The 20,121-nt window shown below is 41.6% G+C and overlaps 1 protein-coding gene across 5 annotated transcripts in view; it reads right to left on the reverse strand.

The window, feature by feature from the left end:
* Positions 1-976: 976 nt before the first annotated feature.
* LOC117521436 (calcium/calmodulin-dependent 3',5'-cyclic nucleotide phosphodiesterase 1C-like) overlaps positions 977-20,121 on the reverse strand; it is a 303,704-nt gene continuing 284,559 nt past the window's right edge. Inside the window, exons 17-18 of one of the 5 annotated variants that reach the window (XM_034182731.1) lie at positions 3,492-3,554; positions 977-1,950 (exon numbers count right to left, since the gene is read on the reverse strand). In XM_034182731.1, the coding sequence (XP_034038622.1) occupies positions 1,928-1,950; positions 3,492-3,554 (86 nt within the window). In that variant the 3' untranslated portion in view covers positions 977-1,927. Of the gene's footprint in view, positions 1,954-3,491; positions 3,555-20,121 lie in introns of all 5 variants that reach the window. The other 4 variants (XM_034182730.1, XM_034182732.1, XM_034182733.1 and 1 more) reach the window with 4 other exon arrangements.

A 20,121-nucleotide genomic window follows, 5' to 3' on the forward strand; every position in this document is an offset into this window, starting at 1 on the left:
CCACACTTGTCTATAAGATGCAGGTGTCTATGTACACAGAAAGATGTTACACAGAAAGATTTTAAAAAATTTTAATTAAATACATACCGGAAACATACACAAACACGTACCGTAAATGCTTTTTTCGAAGGTGGAACATTCAATTATTAACGGCAACAAGCAGATGTACGGTGTCGCACTGCATCTCCGCTCCACACAGAGGCAAAACTGAGTAATTTTAACATTATTTTACTTTATTTTGTTTTTGTTGTGGATCATGGGATAATTTCATCGCCTGATGCCTGTGGTAACTGAGACATAAATGGATGAGGCGCTTCTGCACTGTGACTCAAGTTGGTGCAAACAGTGGCCCATGGGAGGGATCCAGGCTCCGCTGACAGCACCACAGACACCCAGCCAAAGGACTGCACCTGTAGCAGACCGAGCCGGTCTCGCATCGACCTGCACAGGCACACCAAGCACTGCACCTCAGCCATCTGATGGACGACCTCATGTGTAGAAACTGATCTGAGGGAGGAACTGCACTGCAAAGTGCCAGTGTCACAGGATTATTCTTCAGCCACGAAAAGGAACTGAAGTATTTTCAGACTTCCTTTTCCAAAATCAAGAGGCTTTATGTGGATAATTTTTCTTCAGGATGTGATGAATCCTGCTAAAACAAACAGGTAAGACTATATTTACTTTGTGTATGAATTTACTCTGCATGAGGACCGCGACTTTTAGATAATCAGTAGACAGCATTAATGGAAGTATTTCGACTTATGAGCAAATTACAATATAGGCTGTAAAAATCCATAAATTACGCGCAGTGTTGTTTAAGCCGCAGTGTTCAAAGTGTATAAAAAAAGAAAGTGTATAAAAAAGCAGCAGCTTATAGTCCAGAAATTACAGTATGTGGTAAATTTGGTGTATTCCTAGTTTTAGCGGCTTCAGTGATGTTCAAACTTCTTTAAACAGGGTATTGTAATAACTATGGCTTGAAACTTGTTCGATGGTGCTCCATTGTGGTAAAAATTTGAAGCTGGAGTAGCGTTTGTTATGGTTTTTGATCATGTCTGGCTGAGGGTGCAGCTCCTTACTTTCATTTTTTAGGCGGGTTGCCAGGTCTGCACTTTATAAGTCAGCCATTTGCCAAGTCTGCACTTTATAAGCCAACCTGTTAGGAGGCTTAGTAAGCCAGAATAAACCGTTTCATCCCGTTTTTGCAATTTTATGTGTTGTAGGTGACCGTAGAAGAACGCTCCTCTGTGGAGTAGCCCTGCTAGGTCAGACTATTCTTGTTTACGCTTTCTGAATGTTGGTCTGCTATCCACCGCTTTCTAATTTTTACTTTCGGTACCCAGATGGAGTTACTTCACAAGGAAAAATCCATGTTCAATCACACTTGCATACCAAAGCAAATGGAATAATAAAAAAGAAAGCATCTTGCATTACGTGAGATGCTCCCGGTGCAATGCATAAACATTTCATGGGTGCCATGGAAACTGAGTGAGCTCTAGTCAAATGAGCCACAGAATGTGTGAAACTGAGGCTTAAAACAAAAGATTTCGAGCAGCGAATATCAGTTTTATGGTGGAGAAATCTTAGAGCTGTATAAAATACATAGTGTTGGTGATGGGGGGGCTAAATCTCAATTAAGCCCTGCTTTAGAGCCGCCTTTGATAACGAAAGGAAACCTTTTAAAAATGTGGAAACAAACCCTTCATTTTAAAATTCTTTTAGTAACAAGAATTGAAAAATAATGCACGTGGCCATTCGTGGTGGATACAAGATCCTGAGACTCAAATTTTAAAGTAAAAAACTGCTATCAGAGAGAGATGATCTTCAGTGATGGCGTCATGTTGTTGTTATCCTGCAGATGGCGATAGAGCCCTAGTTATGGTCTTCTTCCAGCAGTGACTCATGTGGGTAAAAAGCAGGTTCCTTCTCAAGCTCTGCTGTACTGTACCTCTGCTTTGGAAAAGCAAAAGTCAGACATTTTAGTAACAATGCATCCAAATAATTTAATCTCAATGAGACAACAAGCCAGCTTCTTGGATTCACTTTTGTGATGTTTGATATATATATATATATATATATATATATATATATATATATATATATATATACACACACACACAAGTTCCAACTGCAGTTAGAGTTAATATATTTATTAACATCACACAAAATAATATAAAGCAATGAAATGGGTAGCATGGTGGCTCAGTGGGTAGTACTCTTGTCTGAAGTTTGATATCACTTGTGCACGGTTCCTTTCTGTGTGGAGTTTGCATGTTCTCCTCGTGCCTGTGTGGGATTTCCTCCTACTATCAAAAACAGGCACATTTGACTCTGCACGTCTCTCTTCCTCGACCAAGGCAACATCTCTACATCTGGAGTCCGTACCCGGGCGTTGGGCTGTGACTGCCCACTGCTACTAGTGGTTGGAATGTGTCTAAGTATATTTCGGATGGGTGTAATGGAGGGGACAAATTTTCTTGCCATGTACAGTTACAATAAAAGCCCTTTGTCTTCTCATGGCTGGTAATTTTTTTTTTAATTTTTTAAATTTGCATTTTATCTATTTCTTATTTTAGATTTTTTTTTTTTTAAGACAGTATCATTTATATGTTTGATACTGTGTTCTGCTTTGTACTGTATTTTACTTCCTGCGGCACTTTGTATGAACAATTTAATGCGCTATATAAATGAATAATTTATTATTATATTGTTCATTCATTTTCTGCTGCTTATCTGGGTCCCAGTCATGGTGGCAGTAGACCAAGTAGCTCATTCCACCCTTCCCTATCCTTGACCAAGTCCTCTCACTTCCTAGGGGATCACGAGGTATTCCCAAACCAACTGCGAGACATAATCTCTCCAGTGTGTCCTGGGTCTTCCTCCCAGCTGAATGTGCACGTAAGACCTCCATAAGGAGACGACCAGGGTGCATCCTCACCAGATCCCCGACCCACCTCATCTGGGTCCTTTTGGTGCTCTACTCCGAGTCCCTCCTGGATATTCAAGCTTCTCACCCTGTCCCCGAGTGTAGGCCCAGATACCCGACGGAGGAATCTCTTTTCCGACCTTGTTCTTTCAGGCAATACCCAAAGTTCATGGCCATAGGTGAGTATAGGAGTATATATTGACTGGTGAATCGGCAGCACTTTTCACCTCAAAGGTGTGGTACAGCATCAGCAGAATTACCGTTATTATTATGAGCAGGCTTTCAAATCACCATTTGAAAAAAATGTATAACCTTAACCATGGCCGTCAGCCATAACCAAATTCCTCTCATTGCATAAATATTTTAGCTTTTTTTAATCATCATTTTTTTAACCTGAGAATGTCTGCGCTTGAAACCAACTCAGATTTCCTCTCAGTGAAAAGTAAATGACTGCATCCTGTTTTTATTATGGTTTTTGGTGGATGTAGTCATAATGCTCTTATGTCATCAAGAGTTAATGCTTTAATATTTTTTGGGTCCTGAATGGCTGTATTGCTCAACTCACCATTAATTCCTTTTTTCTTGTTTTCTGCACTTTTCAGAGACTTACTTCCCTCCGACAACTCTCCTGGAACAAAGAAAATTGAATCAAATAATTTATTTGCTGATGTCATGATATAAGTGAGATGTGAAGGCCCTAAATAAGATTTTCTCTTTCCTGACAGTCCTCTTTAGGTTAGTATTAAGCTGTGGAAGAAGAGACTTAATTTGTGTGCAAAATGTATAAACTTTGTACAGGCGTCTTTTTGAAGAAAGAAGCACTTTGTCGATGTCGCCTCTGGCTGATCTCTGCTCAGATGATACTGACAGATAACATTTTTGTTTGGGTTTGCTGTGTGAATTGAGTCTTTTTACAGCATTTAAATGTGTTTACAATAATGCCTCACATTCACTCATTCACACACACTAACACACTTATGTCATGAAAATGCTCAGCTGCATGCAGCAAGCAACCTGGGGATTAAGGGACCTTAGTGATTTTTCTGTCTGATGGATAATCAAAATAAGGTCACAGACCTGCCTCTTTAACCTCTAGACCCATTGTTCCCAACATGAGATCCTAGCCTCACTGAGTGGGGTGCCTGAGGTTTTACATCAAAATTAAAAGTTCCAAAAAAGGACCAAAAAGTAAGTAAATTTATTTATTTATTTACTTGGGTGAAGCAGGCTTGTGCACGAGCTGGTGGTGGTGGTGTTCAGCCTTTCTGAGGTACAAGTGGGGAGGGGGCTTCCATTCATCAATAGCTGATATAACCACATACGGAAGGGATTATTTTGGGAAACCTTTGTCAAGAACTACTGTATGGCATCACATTCACAAATGCCACTTAAAACTTTACTCTTCAAAATATAAGCCTTATGTTAATCTTGTTCAGAAGCTATGCTGGGTTTGGAGGCATCTGGGTTGAACCATCACTTTGTGTAAACATGTATTGTGGTCAAACAAATTTGCATTGCAGATCTTCTTTGGATGTGTGCCGGACCAAAGAAAAAAGGATGATCCAGATTGTTACCAGCAACAAGACCAAAAGCCAGGGTCTGTCATGGTGTGGGGTTGTGTCAGTATTCTTGACACAGGTAGTATGCACTTCTGTGATGACAGCATTAAAGCAGAAAAGTATGTTGTGATATTAGAGCAACATGCTGCCTTCATGACAGCATATTTTTCAGGGATATCCGTGCATTTTTCAATAAGACAATACAAAACCACATTCTGCACACATTACAAAGGCAAAAGCAGACATCAGTACTATATGAGGGGGCAAAGGTTCTCTTGTATCATTTTGTAGGACATATTGTTAGAACTCATAAACTGTGCAATAGCAATTCCACAAATGTAGCTGAAGCTCAAAATAACAATAAATGTGCTGCTACCCGAAATGTCATTTTTCTTGCTTTTTGCATATGTAAAAGTAGGCGGTATGATTACATCTTTTGTCTTGTACTGATCACTAGTGATACATAATTCGAAAGCTTTTTGAATTGCCTAAAACATGTGCTTTGATCACCATGTCACTTTGACAGTGTAATTCAAACCTATCTGTCAGTGTAGTTTCAGCAGAACTCACAGTCGAAAACATCATTGCTCATACAAGAAACTTTTGCGAGATTTATCTTCACAAATGTTGTTTCAATGCTTAAAAATCACCATTTATGCATTTCAGGTAATAACTGGTGTGTTTTGAAAGCATAAACAGTAGCACATAAAAAAGAGAAAATATCAAAGCTTAAACAAATCAATAATACTGTGCATAGTTATAGCAATGGTAAATCTCATCTTTGCACGTGAAACAGCTCCCCCACATTAATCCTCAGAAAGGATTTGTAATATCTAGGTAATTATCTACCTTTTAACATTGCATATGTTGCTGATTCCACATCCATTGTGAAAAAAAAAAGTTTTCTGGATAAAAATTCAAGATGGCCGACACCAAAATCTCATTTTTCTTTGAAATAACTGGAAGATATCAATCCTTACAATAAATTATGTAGGCCACATTGGAGTTGCATGCTTAATTATCAGAATAATTATTACTATACACTGCATGGATTAAATAAAAGATAATTTGAACATTTTCAGAGTCCAAAAATCCAGGATGTCCACCTCTAGTCAATGTCTCTCATATGAATCAACATATAACAGTGATTTGATGTTTACGTATATTATATATATGGACTGACCAGACATCAGTGTCATCTGAGTGTTGCCTTGTAATAAATGGTAGGGCATATTGCTAAAAGTCATACAATGTCTGATGTCTATGGCAGAAAGTTTGCTGATAGTACTGATGACCGTCAATTATACAAGTACTTATTATATGGCTGCAACGCTACACGCGCTCTGATTGGCTGATAACCGACCGGATATTTTCCCATGTTGGACTGGTTTCCATGACAATCAGTTGTAAACATGCATTTTCTTTACAAACCAGAAGTTAAAAACGTGATCAGAAAAAGCAAGTCGGACTTGAACATACTCCATAAATATCTAAACAACGTCTGAAAAAACACACAGATTGAAAGCTTGCCAGCTAACGACCAAACCATTTGTGAGCAAGTTCTTCATAGAGGTGAAGCAAACAAGTCGGACTACGAGCCGTCAGCAGCTTTCATATTTAGGCAATACTGTAAGTTTGTGTGTTAATATATAATAGCCATATAATTAACGAATTATTAACATCACTTGCTTGGTCGGTTAATAATCCTTAAATATTGCACCATTTGCTGCATTCCTGACTAGAAAATGCCTCAGTAGCTGAATATGTACTCAAGTAATCTATCCTCATTTTGTTGCATTAAGGATATAATATAATATATGTGTTAGTGGTTATGTTTTTGCAGGCTTTGTTAGCACAATTTTTGGAATATAATGTCATCTTCCTTGTAAGTTTCAGCAAATTTTATTGAAGCATCTCTGCATTTACTTCGATGTGGTGTCCAGGTTACGTTTTGGAGATTTTGGAATCAGTGAGTGTTATTATTTTGAATTATAAACCTGATGATAAAATAAGAATAGTTAAGCAAGTAGATAAACAACTGGATAAGTTAAATCATTTTTGTCTGAATAAAGTCTCAGTCTGAATAAAGAATGATTTTGCCAAATACACCCCTGAATGATGATATACCTCAAAAGGTATAGGGTAATATTTTTCAGGTGCGACTGAAGATGGAGACAGACAGTGAACCTGAGGAACAGGCCTGCAAGAGGCAAAGAAGGACCTGTATTATTTATTGCTCAACTGAAAAATCAGATGAACTGCTAAATCTGAAATCATGGAGAACCTTGTTGCATGCTGTACAGATATGAAGGCACAAGCCATTCCTTCAAATTGCTAAAGACCTCCCAGATGGAAGTATTCCTGATATCAAATGCCACTGCAAATGTTGCAGTATTTTCCCGATAGAAAGGGAACTGGACAAATTGAGCCAAAGATTGGAAAGTGAAGCTACGGCTGAAGAAACCCTTCAGAAATCCACTAGACAAAAGCCAAGTTCATCTACAACATACACAGCAGTTTGTATGTTCTCCCAAAGCAGAATTAATACCCAAAAGGCTTGAAGACAAGATAGCCATTGATTCAATGCTGGGAACCAAGGGCCAATATAAAGATCAGAACTTCAGTACTTGAGAAAATGGATGACAGAATCCTTGCCCTAGTTAGCAGAGATGTCGTGGCTGCAGAAGCCCACTATCACAGGTCGTGTTATAGAAACAGAGTGCCACAGAAGACGAACATATTAAAGGTAAATATGCGACTGCCCTGCAAGGATTGTATGAAGATCTATTTCTTTCCACCAGAACTGATTTATTCACAAATCCCTTAACCACGAGTGAACTATCTGCTAAACTCAGTGGAAGCCCTTGGCACTGATTCCATCAAAGACAGCACCAAGAAACACCTGCAAAGAAAGTTTGGCAACTCACTGCACATTTATCCTGATGCCAAAGAAAAACTTTTCCTCTTCCCTGTAAAGTTGTGGATGTGCATATTGAAGAGAATTTGTATTTGTGCTCAGGACTGCAGTAACAGGATCAACTAAACGATGAAGATGTTGTCTCCAGAGCAGCCATACAAATGAGAAAAGACATCAAATGCCAGAAGATACCCAAGGCATGGCTGCCACAAGTTCAATCAATCAATCAATCAATTTTTTTATATAGCGCCAAATCACAACAAACAGTTGCCCCAAGGCGCTTTATATTGTAAGGCAAGGCCATACAATAATTATGTAAAACCCCAATGGTCAAAACGACCCCCTGTGAGCAAGCACTTGGCTACACTGGGAAGGAAAAACTCCCTTTTAACAGGAAGAAACCTCCAGCAGAACCAGGCTCAGGGAGGGGCAGTCTTCTGCTGGGACTGGTTGGGGCTGAGGGAGAGAACCAGGAAAAAGACATGCTGTGGAGGGGAGCAGAGATCGATCACTAATGATTAAATGCAGAGTGGTGCATACAGAGCAAAAAGAGAAAGAAACAGTGCATCATGGGAACCCCCCAGCAGTCTACGTCTATAGCAGCATAACTAAGGGATGGTTCAGGGTCACCTGATCCAGCCCTAACTATAAGCTTTAGCAAAAAGGAAAGTTTTAAGCCTAATCTTAAAAGTAGAGAGGGTGTCTGTCTCCCTGATCTGAATTGGGAGCTGGTTCCACAGGAGAGGAGCCTGAAAGCTGAAGGCTCTGCCTCCCATTCTACTCTTACAAACCCTAGGAACTACAAGTAAGCCTGCAGTCTGAGAGCGAAGCGCTCTATTGGGGTGATATGGTACTACGAGGTCCCTAAGATAAGATGGGACCTGATTATTCAAAACCTTATAAGTAAGAAGAAGAATTTTAAATTCTATTCTAGAATTAACAGGAAGCCAATGAAGAGAGGCCAATATGGGTGAGATATGCTCTCTCCTTCTAGTCCCCGTCAGTACTCTAGCTGCAGCATTTTGAATTAACTGAAGGCTTTTTAGGGAACTTTTAGGACAACCTGATAATAATGAATTACAATAGTCCAGCCTAGAGGAAATAAATGCATGAATTAGTTTTTCAGCATCACTCTGAGACAAGACCTTTCTGATTTTAGAGATATTGCGTAAATGCAAAAAAGCAGTCCTACATATTTGTTTAATATGCGCTTTGAATGACATATCCTGATCAAAAATGACTCCAAGATTTCTCACAGTATTACTAGAGGTCAGGGTAATGCCATCCAGAGTAAGGATCTGGTTAGACACCATGTTTCTAAGATTTTTGGGGCCAAGTACAATAACTTCAGTTTTATCTGAGTTTAAAAGCAGGAAATTAGAGGTCATCCATGTCTTTATGTCTGTAAGACAATCCTGCAGTTTAGCTAATTGGTGTGTGTCCTCTGGCTTCATGGATAGATAAAGCTGGGTATCATCTGCGTAACAATGAAAATTTAAGCAATACCGTCTAATAATACTGCCTAAGGGAAGCATGTATAAAGTGAATAAAATTGGTCCTAGCACAGAACCTTGTGGAACTCCATAATTAACTTTAGTCTGTGAAGAAGATTCCCCATTTACATGAACAAATTGTAATCTATTAGACAAATATGATTCAAACCACCGCAGCGCAGTGCCTTTAATACCTATGGCATGCTCTAATCTCTGTAATAAAATTTTATGGTCAACAGTATCAAAAGCAGCACTGAGGTCTAACAGAACAAGCACAGAGATGAGTCCACTGTCCGAGGCCATAAGAAGATCATTTGTAACCTTCACTAATGCTGTTTCTGTACTATGATGAATTCTAAAACCTGACTGAAAGTCTTCAAATAGACCATTCCTCTGCACATGATCAGTTAGCTGTTTTACAACTACTCTTTCAAGAATTTTTGAGAGAAAAGGAAGGTTGGAGATTGGCCTATAATTAGCTAAGATAGCTGGGTCAAGTGATGGCTTTTTAAGTAATGGTTTAATTACTGCCACCTTAAAAGCCTGTGGTACATAGCCAACTAACAAAGATAGATTGATCATATTTAAGATCGAAGCATTAAATAATGGTAGGGCTTCCTTGCGCAGCCTGGTAGGAATGGGGTCTAATAAACATGTTGATGGTTTGGATGAAGTAACTAATGAAAATAACTCAGACAGAACAATCGGAGAGAAAGAGTCTAACCAAATACCGGCATCACTGAAAGCAGCCAAAGATAACGATACGTCTTTGGGATGGTTATGAGTAATTTTTTCTCTAATAGTTAAAATTTTGTTAGCAAAGAAAGTCATGAAGTCATTACTAGTTAAAGTTAATGGAATACTCAGCTCAATAGAGCTCTGACTCTTTGTCAGCCTGGCTACAGTGCTGAAAAGAAACCTGGGGTTGTTCTTATTTTCTTCAATTAGTGATGAGTAGAAAGATGTCCTAGCTTTACGGAGGGCTTTTTTATAGAGCAACAGACTCTTTTTCCAGGCTAAGTGAAGATCTTCTAAATTAGTGAGACGCCATTTCCTCTCCAACTTACGGATTATCTGCTTTAAGCTACGAGTTTGTGAGTTATACCACGGAGTCAGGCACTTCTGATTTAAAGCTCTCTTTTTTAGAGGAGCTACAGCATCCAAAGTTGTCTTCAATGAGGATGTAAAACTATTGACGAGATACTCTATCTCACTTACAGAGTTTAGGTAGCTACTCTGCACTGTGTTGGTATATGGCATTAGAGAACATAAAGAAGGAATCATATCCTTAAACCTAGTTACAGCGCTTTCTGAAAGACTTCTAGTGTAATGAAACTTATTCCCCACTGCTGGGTAGTCCATCAGAGTAAATGTAAATGTTATTAAGAAATGATCAGACAGAAGGGAGTTTTCAGGGAATACTGTTAAGTCTTCTATTTCCATACCATAAGTCAGAACAAGATCTAAGATATGATTAAAGTGGTGGGTGGACTCATTTACTTTTTGAGCAAAGCCAATAGAGTCTAATAATAGATTAAATGCAGTGTTGAGGCTGTCATTCTCAGCATCTGTGTGGATGTTAAAATCGCCCACTATAATTATCTTATCTGAGCTAAGCACTAAGTCAGACAAAAGGTCTGAAAATTCACAGAGAAACTCACAGTAACGACCAGGTGGACGATAGATAACAAATAAAACTGGTTTTTGGGACTTCCAATTTGGATGGACAAGACTAGTAGTCAAGCTTTCAAATGAATTAAAGCTCTGTCTGGGTTTTTGATTAATTAATAAGCTGGAATGGAAGATTGCTGCTAATCCTCCGCCCCGGCCCGTGCTACGAGCATTCTGACAGTTAGTGTGACTCGGGGGTGTTGACTCATTTAAACTAACATATTCATCCTGCTGTAACCAGGTTTCTGTAAGGCAGAATAAATCAATATGTTGATCAATTATTATATCATTTACCAACAGGGACTTAGAAGAGAGAGACCTAATGTTTAATAGACCACATTTAACTGTTTTAGTCTGTGGTGGAGTTGAAGGTGCTATATTATTTTTTCTTATTGAATTTTTATGCTTAAATAGATTTTTGCTGGTTATTGGTAGTCTGGGAGCAGGCACCATCTCTACGGGGATGGGGTAATGAGGGGATGGCAGCGGGAGAGAAGCTGCAGAGAGGTGTGTAAGACTACAACTCTGCTTCCTGGTCCCAACCCTGGATAGTCACAGTTTGGAGGATTTAAGAAAATTGGCCAGATTTCTAGAAATGAGAGCTGCTCCATCCAAAGTGGGATGGATGCCGTCTCTCCTAACAAGACCAGGTTTTCCCCAGAAGCTTTGCCAATTATCTATGTTCACAAAGAGGTGGTGGAAAGTATTTCCCACAATCTGTCAGAAGTTTCCTTCGCGAGCTTCTCACAGGCAAACCTGACGAGAAGAACCAAGGGGTTCACTTCATCTTTGGCCGGCGACATTGTGTATGCTGTCACTTCTGGAAAGATAAAGCACATCTGCTTACCATTTGCAGTCACATTTTTGACTGGAAATGTCAAATTGATATAGTTAATTAACTGGTTAGGGCACAGCATATCATATTCACTGATGACAGAAATTGACAGCCCTCTGCCTAAGACTGCACAATATGGAGGTGACTTGGCTCTGCCAGCTAACATCCATCCTTGTTTGTTCACAACTTTGGGCTGGGACAACTGACAGACTGGAAGAAATGGTCACTGGTGAAGGCACATCACACAGAGTCAACGGAATATCCGTTCAAGCAGGATCTGATGAGAAACTGCTGAGAAAAGTCCTACCCTCAATACCCAAAACAAAGAAGAGAAGAATTGAAACATCTGGACCAACCCTTCCACCAAACCCACCAAGAACACAGAGCACAGACATCCAGAGCACAGAACCTTACCAGCCTGCTTGGGAAAAAAACCTAGTGTGGATTATTGCTTGCCTGTCATTTAAAGACAGTCAATTTGACAGTAGCTGGAGAGGTTTCACCATCCTTACCAGAAATAGCATGGAGGTTGTGAATGACAACATAGGCTACTTGCCTACCATCAATGCTCCAGTGACACAAATGTCTACTATCCATGAAGTATTAAACCAGTCAATTTTGATCATGCAATCTCTAGAATTAGTGAAAATAATTTGTGTCTTTGATCAAGCGCGATATGCAAAGACAGTAGATATAACTTGGAAGCACCCTGACAAATTTAGGGACAATATAATCTTATGCCATGGTGTGTTCCACACAATCTGCATCTGATGTTACCCACCATTGCAAAAACATTTCCAAGATCCTGGATTGTAAAACCTTTGTGTTGAGTCTGGAGTGATTGCTGAAGGGTCCTTTTCTGGTGTCATTGATGGACGAAAATACAATCGGGCTGTCAGGCTGCACAAATTGGTGTATGAGGCACTGCATAGGATTACATGAAAAGGCTTTCTATCGTGGCTAGAGGTCAACCATCTCATACACAGTACACTTGGCTCTCCAGTTTCTGAGATGTGGCAATGACAGTCTTTCAAGATTCTGGATGTTGTACTTGGACATAGTGGAGATTCTACTGGGGCTCGTCAGAGCCTCACATGAAGGAGACTGGCTGCTACACTTATAACAATCAGTGCTATGATACCCTAGTGTTTTGACAACGACAGGATAAATTATGAAAGATATCTATTGTACTACTAGACTGAGATGACCAACCTGCCAGCCACTCATCCAGATGTTCATGAGTAATTCTTGCAAGGTGGATTCTCAGGTCAGCTTGAAAGAAGAACCCTTTTGGTATATATATGTACAATTTCTCTAACAAAATTTCCTGTTGATCAGACTGTTGAAGAGACCGTGAATAAAGACACTCAGACACCTGGTGGTACCACCGGATTTAGTCTCAAGCCTGGAGCAGTTGCTAGGAACTATATGACTGCTGAATATAGGGAAGATTATCTCCAGCATCTGAGGAACATGACAGGTAAAACTCATCCCAGTCTGTCTCACCCAGACCTGCATGGACCAAGAATGAAGAAAGATGAAAGAGAAATGCAGTCACTGATGGCCCTGATGGACCAAGACTGGTTGACTCCTATGATGTCAGAAGAAACTGACTTAGTTTATCTACAGGAAGTGTGGCACGAGTAAACGTGGCCAGTGACTTACTGGATACACACAACAAAGGGGAAGAACAGTACCAGTCTTTCAAGAAAGAAAGACTGGAAGCAGACACACCTGCGGTCAAATTCCATGACAAGCAACCGAAACAAACTGAAGACATTTGCAGATGTTACAGTGAAAAAAGTCTGAGAAAATAAAGCACAAACACTGGCAAACAGAAAGCTTTTTGGACAGATGATCCTAGTTTCTGAGAGTCGAAAGCTGCACATGCAGGATGTGTTGTCCCACCCACTAGGCCCACTGCCATGGTCTTTGGCAAATGCTGATGGCACTTTGAGAAAAATCAACAAAGCTGCACTGACAACCCAATTAGAGAGGAATGTTATCCCTGCAGAGAATATTCCTACGCAGTCAACATGCACCATAGATGGCATGAGTACAGTTTAGAAGATGAAAAGTAACAACAACACATTTCCACAGGTCGCTGAATCAGCCCTGCAGGTGATCCTTGAAGGCACACATGCTCAGAGGACTGACACTATTTTTAACGTCTACCTGGAAAAATCAATCAAAGGACCTGAGCGATCCAGTAAAAAATATCAAAGGCAGCCTTACAATCCAGCAGTGGAGAAAATTCTTGTGCAGCAGTGCAAACAAATCTACTCTGATTCAGTTCCTTTTGAAACACTGGAAACTGCCAGCTCAAAGAAAGAAGTTGGGCCAAGATCCTTTATGTTACCAGTGAAGAAAAATGTGTCAAGATGACAGAAGAGGAATGTGTAGAAGTTCCAGAGCTCTTGTCTTGTCAGGAAGAAGTAGACACATGACTCCTCTTGCATAGTTTGGATGCAGCTAAATCTGGTGTCGCACACTGAATGGTCCACCCCTAAAAATTGGTCTGCTGTGCCTCCACTGCACATGCGGCATTTCGGAGCTCAGCAGCTCATCTGAGACGGACTCTCTTCACCCAAAGTGATCAAATGGATTAATGGGATTATTAACCATGACAAGGTAAAACCTCTTAAATCATTCTAAAGTCAGTTTTAAGCAGAAATGAGGCGAAAATCTGTGACGCTTTGAAATTACGGAGGCACAGTGAAAGCAGCAGCTAGCAGCTCGTGTAGCCACGGCGCTCTGATTGCTTCCTCCATCTTTTATTATGAAATAATGCTGAATTTATGTGGAAATGATTGTTCTACAAAAGCTTCAGATATCTTTCACCAAGACAGATGTTGACTGGAGTGCAGTTTTCAGCAGAAACAAGGTAATAATCGGTGAACCGCGGCTGATGACGCATGCGCATTGAAGGCAGGGTGGACTGATTTTTAGGGGGGACCGTTCGGTCTGTGACACCGGTTCTAAAGCAGTGATAATCACATCTGAGGATACTGATGGGATGGTGTCCTGTGTTACATTTCACAATAGCATTCCATGTCCCATCTACCAGAAGCGTGGCGTCCACAACCGCACTCGCTTTGTTGACATAAGCAAACTAGGAAATGCTTTGGGAGAAGATATATGTGAATGACATCTGCTACGCAGGAAATTTTGCTGAGTAAAATTTACTCTGCTGGGATAGCTTTTGATCCCAGTCCAAATAGAGTGAATTATATCACAGAGCTAAATCAACTCAAAACAGTGTAAAATCAAATCTTATTGGAGTAAAACCACTTGCATTGACCAGATGGTGTCGCAGACTTAACTGTCCTCCGTCTGCCCTGCCCTCACTGTGCTTGCGTCATCAGCCACGGTTCAGTGATTATCACCTCGTTGCTGCTTAAAACTGCATTCCAGTCATCATCTGTCTCAGCGACAGATATCTGAAGCTTTTGTACAACAATCCTGTCCTGCATTATTCCATAATAACAGACGGAGGAAGCAATCAGAGCAGCGCGGCTGCACAATTTGTTAGCTGATGCATTCACTGCGTGTTGGACATTTCAAATGCGTCACAGTTTAAAGCCTCGTTTCTGCTAATTAATCCCATTAATCCATTTGATCGCTTTGGGTGAAGAGACTCTGTGTCACACGGGCAGCTGGGCTACAGTATGACACATGCACAGTGGAGGCAGGGCGGACCAATGTTTAGGGGGCGGACCATTCAGTCTGTGACAACTGTTGAGCTGATTCACTCTATGATAGAGTGTAATTTACTCTATTTAGACTGGGATCAAATGCTATCCCAGCAGAGTAAATTTTACTCAGCAAAATTTCCTGTGTACCAGATCTGTGCTAGAAGACGAGACGTTGACTCCAGTCAACTACCACCACACCGGGAATGTGTGTTCCTCCATGCAATACATGCTGCTTACCAGGCCGGGATACAGAAATGTTCTCTGCAAGACTCCTTGTATTCCAGACCTGACCATTAGTGGATGTGACAACAGGCGTTGATGGAGAGTTAGCGGTTCTGTGGATGCGTACAGCTCCTGCACCAGATGTTGTCCTTGAGCTGTTAGTTTGCACGTGTGTTCATGTGTAACAGCTATCTGACTGCAGCTGTCTAATCAGTGGAGTCTGACCTGTGTAAACTGCTGAGCTGTAGCATCAAAGCTGCTGAGAATAAAAGTGTGCCCAAAGCTGGACATGAAAATTCAAATGGTGACACTGATGAGGAAGTGTGATGCTTTCCTTGAACTTGTTTTGTACCTTTTTGTATGTTTTCAGGAAGACCCCTTAATATTTTGTATTACAAGTTCACTAATTGCAATGCTGTTGTTGCTTATTGATTACGACAGATACTGTCGAGAGGCAAAATACAATTTCTCTACCAGTGAGGAATTAATGCTTAGAGTAGCTACATTTTGAAGTTTGAAAAAGTATATGAGGTCTGTTAGAAAAGTATCTGACCTTTTTATTTTTTTCAAAAACCTGATGGATTTGAATCACGTGTGCTTGCATGAGCCAACCTTGAACCTTCGTGCACATGCGTGAATTTTTTTCACACCTGTCGATTGCATCATTTGCTGGTAAGCAGCCTTTGAGTGAGGATGGGTGGAGTCTCTCGTCGGATTTTCTTTGCAAGGAAATGGCGGAATGATGGAGCAGCGCGATTACGTCAAATTTTACCAGAAACTGGGCAACAGCCAGGATTATTCAGACGTCTTTCGGTGACGATCCTATGGGCATCACACAGATTAAGGAGCGGTACAACCAGTTTAAAGACAGCCGCACAACGGTGGAGAGCGAGCCGCACTCTGGGCAGCCATCAACATGCTGAAATGACCAGATCATTTCCAAAGTGAACGCTGTGGTGATGCGGGACCAAAGAGTTGCAGCGAAATTCATGCCGATGGCTTTGGCACGAAGCTGATGGCGGAACAAAAGCGCCACCGTGTTGAAGCCTCACTGGACATGTTGTGACATGCTCACCTCTTCCACAATTTCTCGGATAGTCACACGACTGAAAAGCCACCGAAAGCCATCTGAATCTTCTGAATGGTGGAAGAGCTGGGCATGTCACAACATGTCCTGTGAGACTTCAACATGGAGGCGCTTTTGCTCCACCATCAACTTCGTGCCGAAGCCATCGGCATGAATTTCGCTGCAACTCTTTTCATGGCCAAATCTTCTGTCACAGCGGAATGTGCCGAAAAAGTGCTGATGTCCACCTCTTCCGCAATTTCTCGGATAGTCACACGACGATCCCGCATCACCACAGTGTTCACTTTGGAAATGATCTGGTCATTTCAGCATGTTGATGGCCGACCGGAGCGCGGCTCGCTCTCCACCATTGTGCGGACGTCTTTAAACCGGTTGTACGCTCCTTAATCTGCCCATAGGATCATCACTGAAAGCCGTCTGAATAATCTGAATGGTTTCCACCTGGCTGTCACCCAGTTTCTGGCAAAATTTGATGCAGTCACGCTGCTCCAGTTGTTCCACCATTTCCTTGCAAATAAAATCCGACGAGAGATGACACCCATGCTCACACAAAGGCTGCGTACAAGCAAATGACGCAATTGACAGGCGTGAAAAAATTCACGCATGCGCACGAAGGTTCAAGGTTGGCTCATGCAAGCACACGTGATTCAAATCCATCAGGTTTTTGAAAAAAATAAAAAGGTCAGATACTTTTCTAACAGACCTCGTATTGTTGCATATTTGCATATTATTACCAAATAATATTAAATTTTTGTGATTACATTGATCAGTGTTGTCAAGCTTCATTTCACGTGGAAAGAATGTTTATTTAATGTACAATGACTTTACTTGCGATTGGTATTAGAAACATACAAATCTGTTATTTCTCAAATATCTGATCTTTAGTTACAGTATGGGATACATGTACAATGGCAAATATTGACGTTTTTAGAGTATTGCAAAGTCTGCAAAGGGTATGTGTAACTCCAGGGTGAAAACCACTCAGCTACACTTCTCACATTGCTATCATATAAAATCATGAAGTTGGCATATATAACGACACAAAAATACCTAGTAGGTTTTGTCCCTCCAGGTGGTACCAATATCAGAACTTTGGGGCATTGGCCGATGGACTACATGAATGATAAAGAAGTGGATATGGATACTAAACTGGATTGCCTGCAGTCCTGATCTGGTCTCAAAAGAGAATGTGTGGACCATTTTGAAATAAAAACACAACAATGATGACCCCGTAATGTAGTACAACGTAAGATGTATTTGCAGGAAGACAAAAGGCAGGACTGGGTTAACAGCAATCAGGGTCAAAGATTAAGGCAAGACCTGCACCTTGGTAAGGTCCACAGCAAAATGTAATCAGCTATTACTTAGTCTACGTTGATAATGAACATACACTCGGAGATGTTCAGCATAAAAATTGGACTTTGGACTTTTATTGTGAAGGGCATTCCGGACACACAGTGGAGTGGCTTGCGCTAACTCGTGTCGCCTTTGACTGTGGCAGTAAAGGAGCTGCGGCTACACAAGGATGACTTTGAGATTCTGAAGGTGATTGGCCGAGGAGCCTTTGGAGAAGTTGCTGTGGTGAAGATGAAACACAGAGAGAGAGAGAGTTTATGCCATGAAGATCCTCAACAAGTGGGAGATGCTGAAGAGAGCCGAGATGGCATGTTTTTGTGAAGAAAGACACATCCTAGTGAAGGGAGACAGTCAGTGGATCACCACACTGCACTATGCCTTCCAGGATGACAACTACCTATACCTGGTTATGGACTACTATGTGGGCGGAGACCTGCTGACACTGCTAAGTAATTTTGAGGACCGTCTTCCAGAGGACATGGCCAAGTTCTAAGTGAACCAGACAATGTCCTACTGGATGTCAACTGTCACTTCTGCCTTGCTGACTTTGGATCCTGTCTGCTCATGATGGCGGACGGGACGGTGCAGTCTTCAGTGGCAGTAGGGACTCCAGACTACATTTCCCCAGAGATCCTGCAGGCGATGGAGAATGGGTTGGGTTACTATGGGCCTGAGTGTGACTGGTGGTCTCTGGATGTGTGTATTTATGAGATGATGTATGGAGAAACACTGTTCTATGCCGAGTCACTTATGGAGACATACGGCAAGATCATGAACCAGAGGAGCGTTTCCAGTTTCCATCTCATGTGAACGATGTGTCTGAAGATGCCAAGGACCTCATCCAGTGCCTGCTCTGCTCCAGAGAATGTCGGCTTGGTTTGAATTGGATCTCAGACTTCAAGAGCTATCCCTTCTTCAACGGAATAGAATGGAACAACATTCGGCTGGCTGAAGCACCTTGCATTCCTGATGTATCCTCACCCACTGACACATCCAACTTCTGGACAATGATGTCCTCAAGAACCCGGACATTGGCCCACCAGTGTCCCACACTGGTTTTTCTGGTCACCATCTTCCCTTTGTTGGCTTCACCTACACTACTGACAGCTGCTTTTCTGACCGTGGTGCGGCTGGCTGGGCCGGACTTTGTCTCCACCAAGAACAGGGAGGAAAGGGCCTAGAGGTGGAGACATCTGAGAAGAGGATTCACTGCCTGGAAGAAGAGAAACAGGAGCTGAGCTGCAAACCTCAGGAGTCCACTCAGGCACTGCAGTCTCCTGGTCGAGTGGGAAGTCTGAATCACGACAAAGAGATCAAGAAGGTCAATGAGGTAATAGAACGACTGAAGAAGAAACTGGAAGATTCTGATAGGCTGGAGCACCAGCTGGAGGAGGCGGTCTCACTCAGGCAGGACTATAAAAGTTCAGCATCCAAAATGAATATGCTGGAAAGACGAATAAAGACTCTGAAAACAGGAGAAGGACGACATACACAAGCAGCTCGTGGAATCTCTGGATCATCTCAAGAGTCAAACAAAGGAGCTGAAGGATGCTCACTCTCAGAGGAGGGTGGCCCTGCAGGAGTTTTCTTTGCTGTCCGAGAAGATGGTGGAATTGTGCTCTTCCAAGCAATGTCTGTCCCGTCAGCCAGGCTCGGACTGATAATCTGTGATTTTGGGCATTTGCCCGGTGGGCCGCTGCATGTTTAGACATGCGTGGGCCGGCCTTCCCATATTTATAGAGATTATGGAAATATACAGTGTTCTCGAACCGCGCGCTGCTGTCAACAGGAGGAAAGTCCATGATCGGTGAAGCTACAGCATTTAATCGGTGCAGCTGCAGAGCCACTTCCTGAATTTGTGTCAAAATAAAAGTTCTGTAGTGTTTCATACACGGCGCAGTCTTATTCTAGGTTTCAGTTTTGTTTCCGTTTGATCACACAACAGAGACTTACATCGAGCACAATGATTGACATGACCAACAGCCAATGACAATGGAGAAGCATACAGTGTGGCCAATCAGATTGCAGGAAGAGCAGGCGGCCGCTCCCACTCCTGTGAATGGATTGAGTCCTCGGCGCCTGGACTTCTGTCCGCTGTTCTACTGATACAAGGTTGGAATCATTTCTTTTATCTTAATTAACTGTGCTTTACTTTTGTTAATCTTTAAATGCAACAGCTACGGACTTCAGCTCCTTAATTTGCTGCTGTGTGAATCCTAGCAGTGGTTACACATTACCCCCCCCCCCCCCCCCTCACTCACTCACACACACACTTTGGAGACACAAAACTTTTTTCCGCTTGTGTGCATTTGTTTCCGTTTTGTCAGACCCGGCGCCAGAAAAAAAAAAAAAAAAAAAAA

The sequence above is a fragment of the Thalassophryne amazonica genome, chromosome 12 (assembly GCF_902500255.1).
Source record: "Thalassophryne amazonica chromosome 12, fThaAma1.1, whole genome shotgun sequence".
In the NCBI taxonomy this organism is placed as follows: Eukaryota; Metazoa; Chordata; class Actinopteri; order Batrachoidiformes; family Batrachoididae; genus Thalassophryne; species Thalassophryne amazonica.